Source organism: Condylura cristata, unplaced genomic scaffold, assembly GCF_000260355.1.
Source record: "Condylura cristata isolate star-nosed mole 26May11 unplaced genomic scaffold, ConCri1.0 scaffold00008, whole genome shotgun sequence".
Taxonomy (NCBI): domain Eukaryota; kingdom Metazoa; phylum Chordata; class Mammalia; order Eulipotyphla; family Talpidae; genus Condylura; species Condylura cristata.
In genome coordinates this window covers 51,492,986-51,506,224 of record NW_004567109.1, presented here as the reverse complement: position 1 = coordinate 51,506,224, position 13,239 = coordinate 51,492,986, and the positions used below count along the sequence as shown (strand labels likewise).

General features: G+C 39.5%; 1 protein-coding gene across 1 annotated transcript in view; it reads left to right on the top strand.

Annotated features, from left to right (window-relative positions):
- Positions 1-6,547, top strand: part of LOC101628763 (uricase) — a 28,917-nt gene extending 22,370 nt beyond the window's left edge. Inside the window, exons 5-8 of the mRNA XM_004679162.1 lie at positions 271-457; positions 2,443-2,566; positions 3,581-3,664; positions 6,473-6,547. Of these exons, the coding sequence (XP_004679219.1) occupies positions 271-457; positions 2,443-2,566; positions 3,581-3,664; positions 6,473-6,547 (470 nt within the window). The remainder of the gene's footprint in view (positions 1-270; positions 458-2,442; positions 2,567-3,580; positions 3,665-6,472) is intronic.
- Positions 6,548-13,239: the final 6,692 nt, after the last annotated feature.

The following is a 13,239-nucleotide window of genomic DNA, read 5'->3' as shown; positions in this document are numbered from 1 at the left end:
TCACTTTGACTTCAAAAGACATTATGACAGAAAACATGGGCAGGGATGCAGTTTTCATGCCAACATAACACATCATGTTTCAGTGCCTGGATCCTCAGGGTTAGATATCAGTAGCAAGGTGTTGTTTTGCTTATCACCACATCCCCTCATACATTTTTACTTAAATAGGAACTCCAGCCATTCATTCTGGAATCAAAGACCTCAAGGTCTTGAAAACAACCCAGTCTGGATTTGAAGGATTTATACCCTCTTACATTTTTACTTAAATAGGAACTCCAGTCGTTCATTCTGGAATCAAAGACCTCAAGGTCTTGAAAACAACCCAGTCTGGATTTGAAGGATTTATCAAGGACCAGTTCACCACCCTCCCTGAGGTGAAGGACCGCTGCTTTGCCACCCAAGTTTACTGCAAGTGGCGCTACCAGCGGAGCAGAGACGTGGATTTTGAGACCACCTGGTATGAGGGCGTCCTGGGATCTGGTGCTGGTACAGGTAGTGAAATGGTGTTTGCCTTCTTCCTAGGCCAGGAGTTCATGAAATCTTTGACATGACAGGAAACTTAGAAGCCATTCAATTCAACATCTGCATTGTTCAAATTCCTTTCTTTTTGGATTTGGAATAACAAAGACACTGGTCTTTGAATTAGTAAATTGTCACTTGAATCTTAGATGCTGTTAGCTACATGACCTTGAATGGATACCTAATTTCTGGTGTTAAAATAATTAAATCTGGAGCTCTCTGGTGGCTCACAGTGTTAATTCTCAGAACTATGAGGCTTCCACAGCCACTGCAGTATGAGTTTGATCCCCAGCCAGGGAGCTGACCCACATGGTGCAGCAGACCTCTCCTGACGCACCCACTCCTCCCCTCAGCAGTGTATCTCAGTCAGTCTGTCTGTTCTGTTCCCCGTTCAGTCTCTGGTGAATGCTCTCATTCCCTGTCCCCTAACCCCCACCTTTGGCCTGTATCCCAGTTCTTGTATGTATAAATAAACAAATCTTTTAAAAAATAATTAAATCAGTAGTTCTCAAACATTACTATGTATCAGAATCACCTGGAGAGCTTGTTAAAATGCAAATCTCTGAGTCTATCCTGAATGGTTATGATTCTGTAGGTCTGAGATCTTGCATTTGTTTAACAAACTTGAGTTTTAACAAACTCCTCGATGATGCCAATGTGGCTGGACCAGGGAGGGGGGGTATACTTTACGAAGCATGGTCGTCTCAAATGAGGATAATGTTTGGCCTTAGTACCTCCTAATGGATTCAGAGGACTAAACTAGGATAACTATTTCATCTCAGTTTGCCAAGAACTTTCTAAAAAATTTAACATCGAAATTACCAAGTCCCATGAAACTGTTTGATCAGACAAAGTGAGTTAATTGGTCAACCTTGGCTAAACTCAAAATGAGATGATATTCACAGAAGCACTAAATACATGATAAATGCCTCAGATCTGTCAAGGGTATGGTTACTGGTTATTGTAAGGGTATAGTACAGTATCCTTGACAAACTGTAATTAAGACTCTAAATTCCAGACTTGCATTTTGATCAGACATCTCATCATCTCATTCCTTTGCTGAAATTTTCTTTCTTAGCAACTTCTACCCTGTGAGGAACTGAAATCTGCTCTCCACCTCCCAACTCCCTCCACTGGTATAGTTTTGTTCTGCTCCTTAATTTTGTGATAAGCATGACACGCTCTAAGAAAATCTTACCCTGATCATTTTTCCTTTCTTTGTTTATAAGTATTCCACATGAGTATCAGTCTGATGTATTTGTATTGAAAAAGAGTATGACGTTTTGTAGCCGTGCTATTTGGGCCTCCCACCAAGAGAGGGCGTTTGAGTGGACATTTAATGCCTAACCCATGAGCTTTTGAAGCCAGAGCAGATCACTTCACTTTAAAGCTCAGATTCCTCATCTATAAATTGGGGATAATAGTAGCACCTGTTCCTAGAACAGTAAGGGAATTTGATGAAGTCATCTCATAAAATACTTAGCATAGAGTTTAGCATGTAAGAAAAGTCCTAATATGCACCAATTCCAGCAACTAGCCAAGCCCATGAGTAAGAGTGTTAGAGTTCTTAAGTGTTCATTTCATTATTTCTTCAAACCTAAAGAGAAATACACTAGACTCTGGTGCCATATTATGAAGGTCTTGTGATGTTCAGTAAGCTTGTGGAATAGCGGTGGTGGAGGAGGAAAGAGAGGGAAAAAAGGAGAGGGAGAAAGGAGAGTGAGAGAGAAAATGTTTGCACATGTGTAGGGAATGGGAAGTGAGGTTTTTTTTTTTTTGCATTACAAAATATTAATCTCTTGAATATCAACAATAAAATTGTTTTCTAGAAGAAAATGGTTACTGCTTCTTAGCTTACAATGAGTACTTTCTGAAAGATCACTCTGTGAGAGCCCTCTATTCTCTTTCTTTTCTGCGTTTTAGGGACACTGTTCGAGAAATTGTCCTTGCAAAATTTTCTGGCCCCTATGACAAAGGCGAGTACTCACCGTCTGTCCAGAAGACCCTCTATGACATCCAGGTGCTCTGCCTCAGCCAGGTCCCTGAGGTATGCCTGTCACTTGCCTTTCTGAGGACTGAGAGAACTCACATGTCCCATCAGGTCTGAGGAAGAGTTGAGGATTAAAATAACAAAGTGGAAGACATAAGAAATCTGACATCTGTTGTTGTTCAAAAGCTTGATATAGCAAGTGAGAAGAGAGCAAAAAATGGAAAAATCTGTCCAACCTGAAAACACAGGCCATTGCTGTCGTTCTCTAGTTTTGTTGAAAATTCTGAGTCTCTTGAACCTGCTACACTTTAAGGCTCATATTTGGGAACGGGAGAAGGGACAGAGGCCTATGTTTCAGGAGGTGCAGTGGATGAAAGATAGATACAGAGAGATTTCATCCATTCACTTATTTATCCATCCATGCATCCAGTTGATATTATTGAATGATGATCCTAACTCCATCAGAGTGGGTGAAGGGGCAGGTGATTTCAGGAGGTATGAGGGAGAAATTTGGGATGATCCAGGAGCTGGACACTGGCACATCACATACCACCACATCTTCTGTGGCACTCCAAGGAGTCAGGAAATTTTAAATTAGAATCTGACCTTCCAGGTTGCTATCTGTCAAGTTAGAAGGATAGAGCACATTTCATTTAAGATATCTTAGCTTGATTTATAACTTATACATCTTGAGACTTCTGTTGTGTAGGCCTCTAGGTATACTATTAGGCCAGGGCCTGAAATGGTAGGGACAGGCCTGGTGAGGGGGGAATGGAACAAGAAGGACTTTAGGAGGTTGAGTGGCTTCAACCAGAAGGCAGGTTGTGCACTGAAGTCTCTAGGCAGGTTGTGCTCTGAGTTCTCAGCTTCTGAGAAGCTGGTTTTGTGCCTAGAGGGAAGGCTCCTACGCAGTAGTAGGACTGGCAGGAAATAACAGTGTCAGGCAATAGAGAACGTCAGAGGATATCTCAGGGACAGTGGTGACATGTGAGTGACAGATGGGGGGGAATGGAGGCATGACAGTGAGTTACATACACAGTCACCCTATCTTACACATATTGTGGATTCCAGATAGAAGATATGGAAATCAGCCTGCCGAATATTCACTACTTTAACATAGACATGTCCAAAATGGGACTGATCAACAAGGAAGAGGTAAGAGAACTTAATCATGCAATATTTTATATATTTATTACATATTCTTCATGTTCATACAATGTTTGCTTTATCATCTTGGGGTAGAGTGCCCATGAAATTCCCACCACCAATTCCCCCATGTACCATTACTGTATATCTTGTGCCCTTCCCACCCCTGTTTTGATCCAACTTCCTCCTCCTTGCCCCTCCCTACCCCCCTACAGAATGTCTCTGGTTTATAGTTGCCAGTTGATTTTGATTTTTACTTTATTATCATTACTTCTTTTTCCCGCTGATACTTTATTTAGGTCACCTACATTCCTCCTTCGTGAAACCATCTGGTATTTTTATTTTTCGTTTTGGCTTATTTAACTTAGCATGATCCCTACCAGCTCCATCCATGTTGCTGCAAATGGCATGAGTTTATCTTTTTGGATTGCTGAGTAGTATTCCGTTGTGTAAATATACCACATCTTCTTGGTCTAGTCATCTATTTTTGGGCATTTGGGTTCCCCAAATGCAATAAACAGGTGAAGGGAACTTTAAAAATATTTAAGGCACAACTTCCTTCTTCCTGTTTCTCCTTTACCCCTCTTTATAAACTCAGGACTCTTAACCATTGCTTCTGCAAAATTTCTGCCTCTGATTAGAGTCCTCCTAGATTCCAGGCCTTTTAATACCTGAAGGTGGAGTACTCCTGAAGTGAATGAATCTTTACAGGAGAGGGTTGGTAGTTGTAGCTGAATGGAAGACAAAGAACAGAGTGTGCCCAAGGAAACCACTCTGAGATCCTCTTCTCAGAAAATTGCCACCCAAGGTCGCATTATTCTTCTATCATGAGGTGATGGAGGGAGGAGAAAAGCTCTATTTTCATTTTGTCCAACACCTTTAACTTTCAAATAAGTACTTAATTCAATAGCACACACTATGCACAGAAAAGATGAAAAAGAATTTGCGTTTCTAATTGTAATTCTAAAAAAGCAAGTGAGGAATCCAGTTTTTGAAAGAAAAACTTAATTGGAAAAAGTGTTCATCCTGTTCTCAGACTTGACAGATTAACCCAAGCTGGGGTATCTGACCTGTGTGACTGAAACCCCAAGAGAAAACCTGCAGTGACCATCCTGGCAGACCAGAATGTCCTGCCCGCCCCAGAACCTCTTGCAGAATAGCAAGATGTTTCTGTTTGATCCTTTCTTGCACAGGCTTCAATAATTTGGGCAGCTTCTTTTAGTATGTGTAGAGGGAGTGACATAGGGACATGCCATTCACTGAAATGACTCTGCTGCCCTTGAACCATCTCCTTTGGTGGACAAAGGCCAGTGTCCAGAATGTCCCAGCAGCATTCATAGTCACACCCCTGTGGCCAGGCACCTTGCCCCTGGCCTGCTGATGGCTCCATCCTACTCAGTGCTACTACAGGTATAGGTGGAGGTTGCAGAGAAGAGCTGGCGTTCAAGGGTTGTGCTTTGATGCCTGGTCTAGCTGAAATCGACCCCTGACTTGCAAAGAGAGCAAGCTTGATTTACATGCTGTGAGAAGAGAGAAAAAAATGGAAAAAAATCTATCTGTCCTGAAAACACATGCCACTGCTGTAGTTCTTTAGTTTTGCTGAAAATTCTGTGTCTAAGCCTCATATTCAGGAATCTGAGGAGGGTCAGTTAGACCAAGGGTCTATGTTTCAGGGGGTGCAGAGGATGAAAGATACAGATTCATCCATCCATGCATCCATTTAATATTATTGAATGATTATCATGTCTCTATCAGAGTGGACAAAGGGACAGTTGAAAAAGGACTGTTAACTTGAGAGGAAAGAAAGGATATTGATGATCACAAAGCCATTAGTGAGAATGTCAGCCTTTTTGAAAAGATTACTGGTACAGCTGGTTTTGAGGCTGTGACACCGCCATCACTAATAGAAGGAGGAATTCCTTCTTGGCTGAAGAATCCCTTAACTCACTTACAATGCTGGAAATGTAGTAATGAAATAAAAGTAACACCGACCATTGCCATCATAGGTGAAAGAAATACACCCCAAGCAGGGAAAGGGTCAACTGTCATAAAGAGAGCAGACTTAGACGAGGACCCCGGCAGAGAGAGGACAGGCTTCTCAGGTCTTCCTAACACTTTGGGCCTACTGAACCCAGATATAAGGCTGGCTGGTGGGCTACAGCCTTACTCCAGGTCCCAGAGCTCAGCCAGGGACCTGGAGGCAGGAGGGCCTGAGTTCCTCTGGGTCACGCTCTGCATAAAGGCACCCAGGAGGCTGAACAAGCTGTCTGTGCCTGTGTCTGCACTTTGGGGGTGCTTGCAGCCCTGCCCAGCCTCTCCCACAGCATGGGGTACAAAGTAAGGGCAACACGCAAGAAGCAGGGAGTAGAGACACTGACAAGAGAAGGGAAGTGATAAATTACAGGGTGGGAAGACAAGAGCAATCTAAGTGCCCATCTGTCTGCAGCCATTTAGCATGGGCCTAGTGGGCCTGAGGGCCTGAGCTGGGCCTGAGGGCACGCGCTGTTATAGCCTTGGACAGTGATTGATGTTCAAAGTGAGTCATCAGAAAAAAGGTCAAATCATCATCACTACACATAATTTAAAAAGCAGGGATATGTAATGAATTTGAGAAACAGTTGTATCTTGGTGATCCAAAATTTTCATAAACCAGTTTTCTGGAAAAAAATTCATTACTGTACTTTAAGTATGCTAGTAGGACACTCACATTTTCCTGTTTAGTAGTTGTTTTTGCTGTTGATTTAATATTGATTCATAGGGAAAAAAAGGAGAGACCTATTTTTATGCCTCTGAAGTTACCATGTGGTTTTTCTGCAGGTCCTGCTGCCATTAGACAACCCCTTTGGCAGGATTACTGGTACGGTGAAGAGGAAGTTGGCTTCAAGGCTGTGACCAGTAGGAGCCATCACCAACCAATAGGAGCTCCTTCTTCTGGCTGAAGAAGTCCTTAAGCTACTTGTGAGGCTGGAAATATAACAAGCAGGTTATCAACCGCATATGCTGATTTAGAGTGACCCTTACCCTCCTAGATGAAAGAATTTCTCTCTTCAACTCAGCAAGGTGTTTTGTGATTAGTAATTAGAACATGCTTTGTGGATAGTTTGCTTCACAAATGCTAAGCAATATTTGAACAATCATAATCAACATTTCTTTTTAGTAATCCTGTCTTAGAGAAGCTTTAGAATCAACAAAGAAAATAATAATGAATTAATGGTGGAGTCTTACCACAGTTTAAGAAGTATTGTTTTCAAACTGGTGTTAGAACGTTGCTTCTGATTGATACAGAAAATGCAATTATGAAATCACAATTTGAAAAATATCGTTAGGTTGCATATTTGGATTTTTAAGAATGCTCTAGCATTCTGTATCATTGGGAGTTTCTTAATGTTTTGGCTTTGTAATTTTACACTTAGAGAATATTCAGTGCACATTGGGGCACTGGAAAAACATTCAAATTGTTTTCATTTGAATAATGTACCAGTTAGTACAAAGAGTCACATTTAATAAATGCTAAGCCAATGCATAGATGGATGAATAAGCATAAAGAAAGAAGACTTGAGACTATATACATGAAAATAACAGCCATGATAATTTCTGGGTAATGGGATTATGAATGAATTTTACTTTTTGCCATGTGATTTCCTGATTCCTTCAAATAACATTTATTACTTTTATAATCAAATAAATATACTAGATTTAAAAATGCATATAGATTTGAGTGGTGATTACCTTCGTATCAACTAGCACTACAAATGTATATATGCTACAAAGCTTCATAAACTTTAAATTTTAAAGTTTAAAAATGGTTAAGACTTGTCCACATGAACATTCTAGATGATTTCCTGCACTTTTATAATCTTCATTTATCTAAAAAAAAATTAAGTCTCCCATCAAAAGATGCTTACATATGAGCACTTAGAATTATTTGATAATTCTTCTTCACTTACTTCTTAGAATTATTTGATAATTCTTCTTCACTTACTTAAGGTAGCTTGGTATATTGTTAATTGCATAGATTTGTTTAAATCCTGGCTTCTGGGGGCCTCCCTTGTGGTACAGGGGTTAAGTAGCAGCTCTATGAGGCAATCTGCAGCCACTGCAGCACGAGTTTGATCCCCGACCAGGGAGATTAACTTCTGGTACAACAGACCACTTCTGACCTGCCCACTGCTGCCCTCAGCAGTGTATTTCAAAACATCTTCCTGTTCTGCTCTTCACTCTGTTACCCATAAAATCCTGGATACCCCCCTCACTAGCTATATGACAGGTTTCATCTTCTGTAAAACGGAGGTGAAATGGAAACTACCTCATAAGTCTTGAAGATTAAATGGGTTAATCTTTTTAAAGTGTTAGGTAGTATTAAGGCCTGCTACTTAAAATATCTATATGTGCTTATTAATGAAATAGTCTGCATATTTTTCACTTATTATTAGACCCAAGTAGAAAGTCATCACTGGACTGTGAAAGTGAGATGAGAATTGGGAGGTCTGACAGCAGCAAACCCTAAAAGAGGCTGGAGGCCATTCACAATCTAGTACCCGCTTGAAAAGAACATGAAATAAGGATAAAATCACTTGATAAGTTTTTGCCCCAGCTTATGAAATGTTTATTGTAAAGGGTTACAAATGAGCTATTGGATGATGTATCCCAGGTGTGTGGCAGAAAAGCCTTAACTTAGTCTGTGACATTTCAAGGACCAGGGTCCCATTTGATGAAGGATGTTTTCTTGTGGTTGGGATAGCAGAGCTGACAGCCTCTGGTGAAGACCTGGCTCTGAGTGTTAGGGCTTCTCTTAGCACTAACAGTAAATAGCTGTGGGGCAATTTGTTTAAAAACACATAGCAGGCCTTCCCCGCTGGTGCAATGGGTTAGTTTACAGCACTACTGCTTAGTGGGAGTTTGATCCCAGTCCCTGAGCTGACCCACATGGTGCCGCAGACCTCTCCTGACCCACCCGCTACTCCCCTCAGCAGGAGGGGAGGCTTGTTCTGCTCCCCATTCTGTCTCTGATAAATTCCCTCACTGCCCCTGCATCTCTGGCTTGTACCCCAATTCTGTATGAATAAATAAAGAAATCTTAAAAAAAAAAAAAGCCACGTGGCAATTTTATTATGGAAGGCTCCGACCCTGTTCCAGTTTTTGAGAAACGAAGCTGCTCTCACAAAACTCACCTCTCCTCTCTCCAGTCTTACTTCTACCCCAACTCCGGTATTAGGCTATGGGAAGAGTCATAGTGTATTTTTGCTTGAAAAACACAGAAAAAATACATCATGACTTTTCCAACAGCCTAATACTTTCATGGGGAAATAGTGCAGGGGATTCCAGCACATTTACTGCCTGGGTAGATGTTTGCTGCTATTCAGTGGGGTCTGATGTTTTTGACAGTCAAGATTCTGGCTTAGACTTGTTCCATATCATCTAAATTTCATCTCATAACTTTTTCATTGAGGCAGACTCAGAAAATGTTTCTTATTCCTTTTTCTTTTCAGGGTCAGACTTAAGTTCATTTCATTCTCTAACCTGTATTTTCTCCCCAGTATAATAGAAAAAATTCTGTTAAGACAGCACTTTACTTATTTGTCACTGAGACAGAATGTACCTTTTTCAATCACCTGCAAGATTCAACTACAGAAATCTGAACTTCTGTCTAACCTCCTAAACCTCCTTTCAGGAAAAAAAATTTTTTTTTGCCTTCAGACTGAAGGCTGAATGAACTCGGTCTTTTGTAATCTGCTTTGCAAAACATTTGTAACTTCAGCTTGTTGACCTGCATTTATGAAGAATCCAAAATTTCTTTCTAAAGATGTGGACTCCAAGTCTTCTAACCAGGCACACAAAATTCTTCTTGCTTTCAAATACTGGAAATACAATCTCTTTGTGTTTTTTATCATCTTTGTTCTCATTTCTCTCAGAGCTCAACTACTTCTCAGCCTCCTATTTGCCCACATTCTTTTTAGAAATTCTTAGTTTTTTGGATCCTTTGGACATCCTAGTGAGAATATAATGGTTCTAGCCCTTCTTCCCAGGAAAATGCTCATTCATGTCTTTAAGGTGCCTCAGCATATATTGAGAAAGGATTTTAAGTTTTCTCTTTTGTAAAGGTACTTTAATGTAAATTTACCACATAAGGAATATATTCTACCAAACTAGAAGAATGATGCACTGATCACTTTTACTTGAGAAAGGGAAATAGAAAGTATTTTGAATAAAAGAGAAGGATGCTGATTGTTACTAGTTTCTTGAAGCTGCTGTAACAAATTAACACAAACTTGGTGATTCATAGCCTTACTCCAAATTTTTCTGCAAACTGGAAGTCCAAAATATCAAGGGGTTATCAGGCTTCACAGACTCTAAAAGAGATTCTGTTCTTGTTCTTTCAGCTTCTGGAATCTTTAGCACCTCTTTTCTGTCAGTCTCCCACATATTACTCTTATAAGAACATTGAATTTAGTTGTTATTGAATTTAGGACCCTCCCATTTAACCCAAAGTGGTTTCTTCATCTCTAAGATCCTTAATGATATCTACAAAGATTTTTTCTTTTCTTGTCACATTTATAAGATTCTGTCAATTTGGATGTAAATGTAGGATTTGGGGCTTACCACTTAATCTTATTCACTAAGTCAAGGGACAGCAGCTTCTTATGGTACATATTGGATCTTTAATTACAAGTTATCATTTACTTCAGATAGGGGCAATGTCAGGAATCATTTGACAACTTAGAGATAGATAGCATCAAGGACTCAGGTTCATTTTATCCTTTTTCTACCATCCTCACTGTGTGGTAGTATTTCCCCTATAGCCCCAAGTGGGTGATAAATCTGTTAATAATGCTGTGTTGCTTCATTCAGATTTCTCTTGGGACCAAAACCCAACAATGCCAGAAGTGTTAGTCCCTGATGGCTTATAGTTGGGTCCCTCTGCAGGAATTTCTCTTGGCTAAAGGAAGCTACCTAACCCAAGTTTACCCATCAGCCTGGGAGCAATCCATATTTAGTGCTAATCAATGTGGGAAATGCAAAATCCTGACCCATTTGCTTGAAATAGGACAACGGTGCAGGGCCATTCCAGCTTCAGGGTTCCCAAAAGGCTGAGGCCATGGTTATAAATGCATCATAATTTAACTTCTCCCTCTACCCTTTAGTGCTTTTCTTACTCCTTACAGGGCACCATTTCAGAGAGCATGCTTCAATAAACCCTCTGTTTAAAAAATCTCTGTACCTCAATGTACTTTTCTTGGAAAAGCCAACCTATGATATGAGGTGTGGTTCTAGGAAAGAAGCTTGAAATGGGATTTTTATTAGAGTTGGATCACACATGTGCAGACAACAATGAGAAACTTGAAGGTTGCAGTCATGCAATTGTTAACTCTTTCACGAGAAATGAATTGAGATGGATAGTGGAAGATGGGAATGTTCTGGCCAGGAACATATCTCAAATACTTAAGAGATTTGGAAAAAGTAATTACTAAAAAGACTGAAATTTGGATGGGTGTCAGTGGGGACCATTACTGCATTACGAAAGAAATAAAAAGCTGGATGATTAATAGCCACTATAAGGAAGAGTGTGAAAGCTTCTGTGGCAGTATATAAAAAGACTCCAAAGCCAGAAGACAAAAAATGTTTAAGATTGGACTCAGGATATCATTAAAAGAATAACAGAGCTCTGAGGAAGACGGCATTCTCAATCCTAACAAATCTGCGACACAAAGGTCAGGGTCCTGTTGGACACTCCTAAAATGCTGAATCTGCAGGTTTCCCTGATCTCTAAGTCTACAAGTAGAATATGCTTTTCTGTTTAAATCTACTAGCTGCCCTCTTGCTTGAAGCAATTGCAGAGGCTTATGCCTACCAAGAAAACAGGGCCATTTAGTATCTTTTCCCTACCCTGCTCCTAGTGACCAGATTTCAAATCGTACCAAATCATATAAAAAATGAATCTGAGACTGGCCAGGACTGCTAAGGGAGGGAAGGGCTGGAAGAGTGAATATGACTCAGTCAATATACAGGAGTTAAAGTATGTGTATAATATATATATATATATATATATATTTATATATATATATATGGGTATATACACATACAATAAAATATAATGAAAGAATAAATATACGTAACACTGGATCTTAGGATGCTAAATAAATCCTATTAAATTTTCAAATCAAGAAGGAACAGAAGCATTTCCTACTCACATGGGATGGAACTTCATATGTTTTTAGGGTCCACATTAACTCTCTTGCACTTTGTATATGGGACCTAGATCATATGGATATTGCACGGAATATTATTGTCTCATTGGTCCATGATATCATGATAACTGGACTAGATGAATAAGAAATGATGTTTATACTCTGGGTAGAGAAACCCATTAGGGGACAAACATATAGTTTTGTTTTTAGGGATCCGATGGTCCAAGACAGGAATTGGTAAGATCTGCTCTACCACTTGCTTCTATAAGTAACATTTTATCAGAATATAGACAATTTGTTTATGTGTTGTCTACGGTAGCTCTCATGCTGCAATGGCAGAGTCAAAGAGTTTCAACAGACTAAAATATTTACTCCTTGGCCTTTGACAGAAAAAGTTTGATGACTCCTGTCTAGACCCTCCTTTTCAATATAATGAACACATCACTACATCTCAAAGTATTTACCTTTCAGAAAGGCAGACACAAACTACACCCATAAAATAAACTCCAAATAATTTAAGATTAAATATAAGACCTGCAACAGTAAAATGCATAGAAAAAAATTGGTGATATATTTAATGATATAAAAAATAAAAGTACTTTTGGTGATTCAATCCCTAGGGCAAGGGAATTAAAAACAAAAATAAGCAATTGTCGTTACCTCAAATTAAAAAGCTTTTATACAGTGAAAGAACATACAATAGACACTTGGTTAAATGGAAGAAAATATTTACACAGTATATAAGGTATTACTATCAAAAGAATATAAAAACTCAGTTAACAATAAAAAACAATAATCCCATTAATAATTGGGCAGCTGACTTGAACAATTCACCCAGGAGGACATCCATCCAGAAGGTCAAAAGACATGAAAAAATGTTCATGGCCACTTCGGTAGAAGAGATGCACATTAAAAATATAGTGAGTTACTATCTTAAGCCAGTGAGAACAGCACATATTAAAAACACTCCTAACAAGTCTGGAGATAATGTGGAAAAAAGGAACCCTATTACAATGTTGGTGGGAAAGTAAACTGGTGCAACCATTATGGAAAGCAGCCTGGATTGACCATAAAAAAAAGGAACTCTTGTGTGACCCAGAAGTCTTGAACTATGTACAGAATAAGAAACCATTAACAAAACAGCCCTTATACTCCAAAATGTTCATAGCAGCATAATTTGCTATAGCTAGGTGACGGAAGTAGCATAAAAGATTACGTATCTCTTGCTCAAAATTACTCAGGGCCAGAAGCCAGTCAACTAGAGATTAATCTTGAGCACCAAAGGATGCAGGAATTAGTCAAATCAACCAATCCTAAGCCATTTACTCTGTATGGCCTTATCTTTTCCATGGAAACCCCAAATGACTCAAGCCCAGGTTGTCTTTTACTTGCACTTCT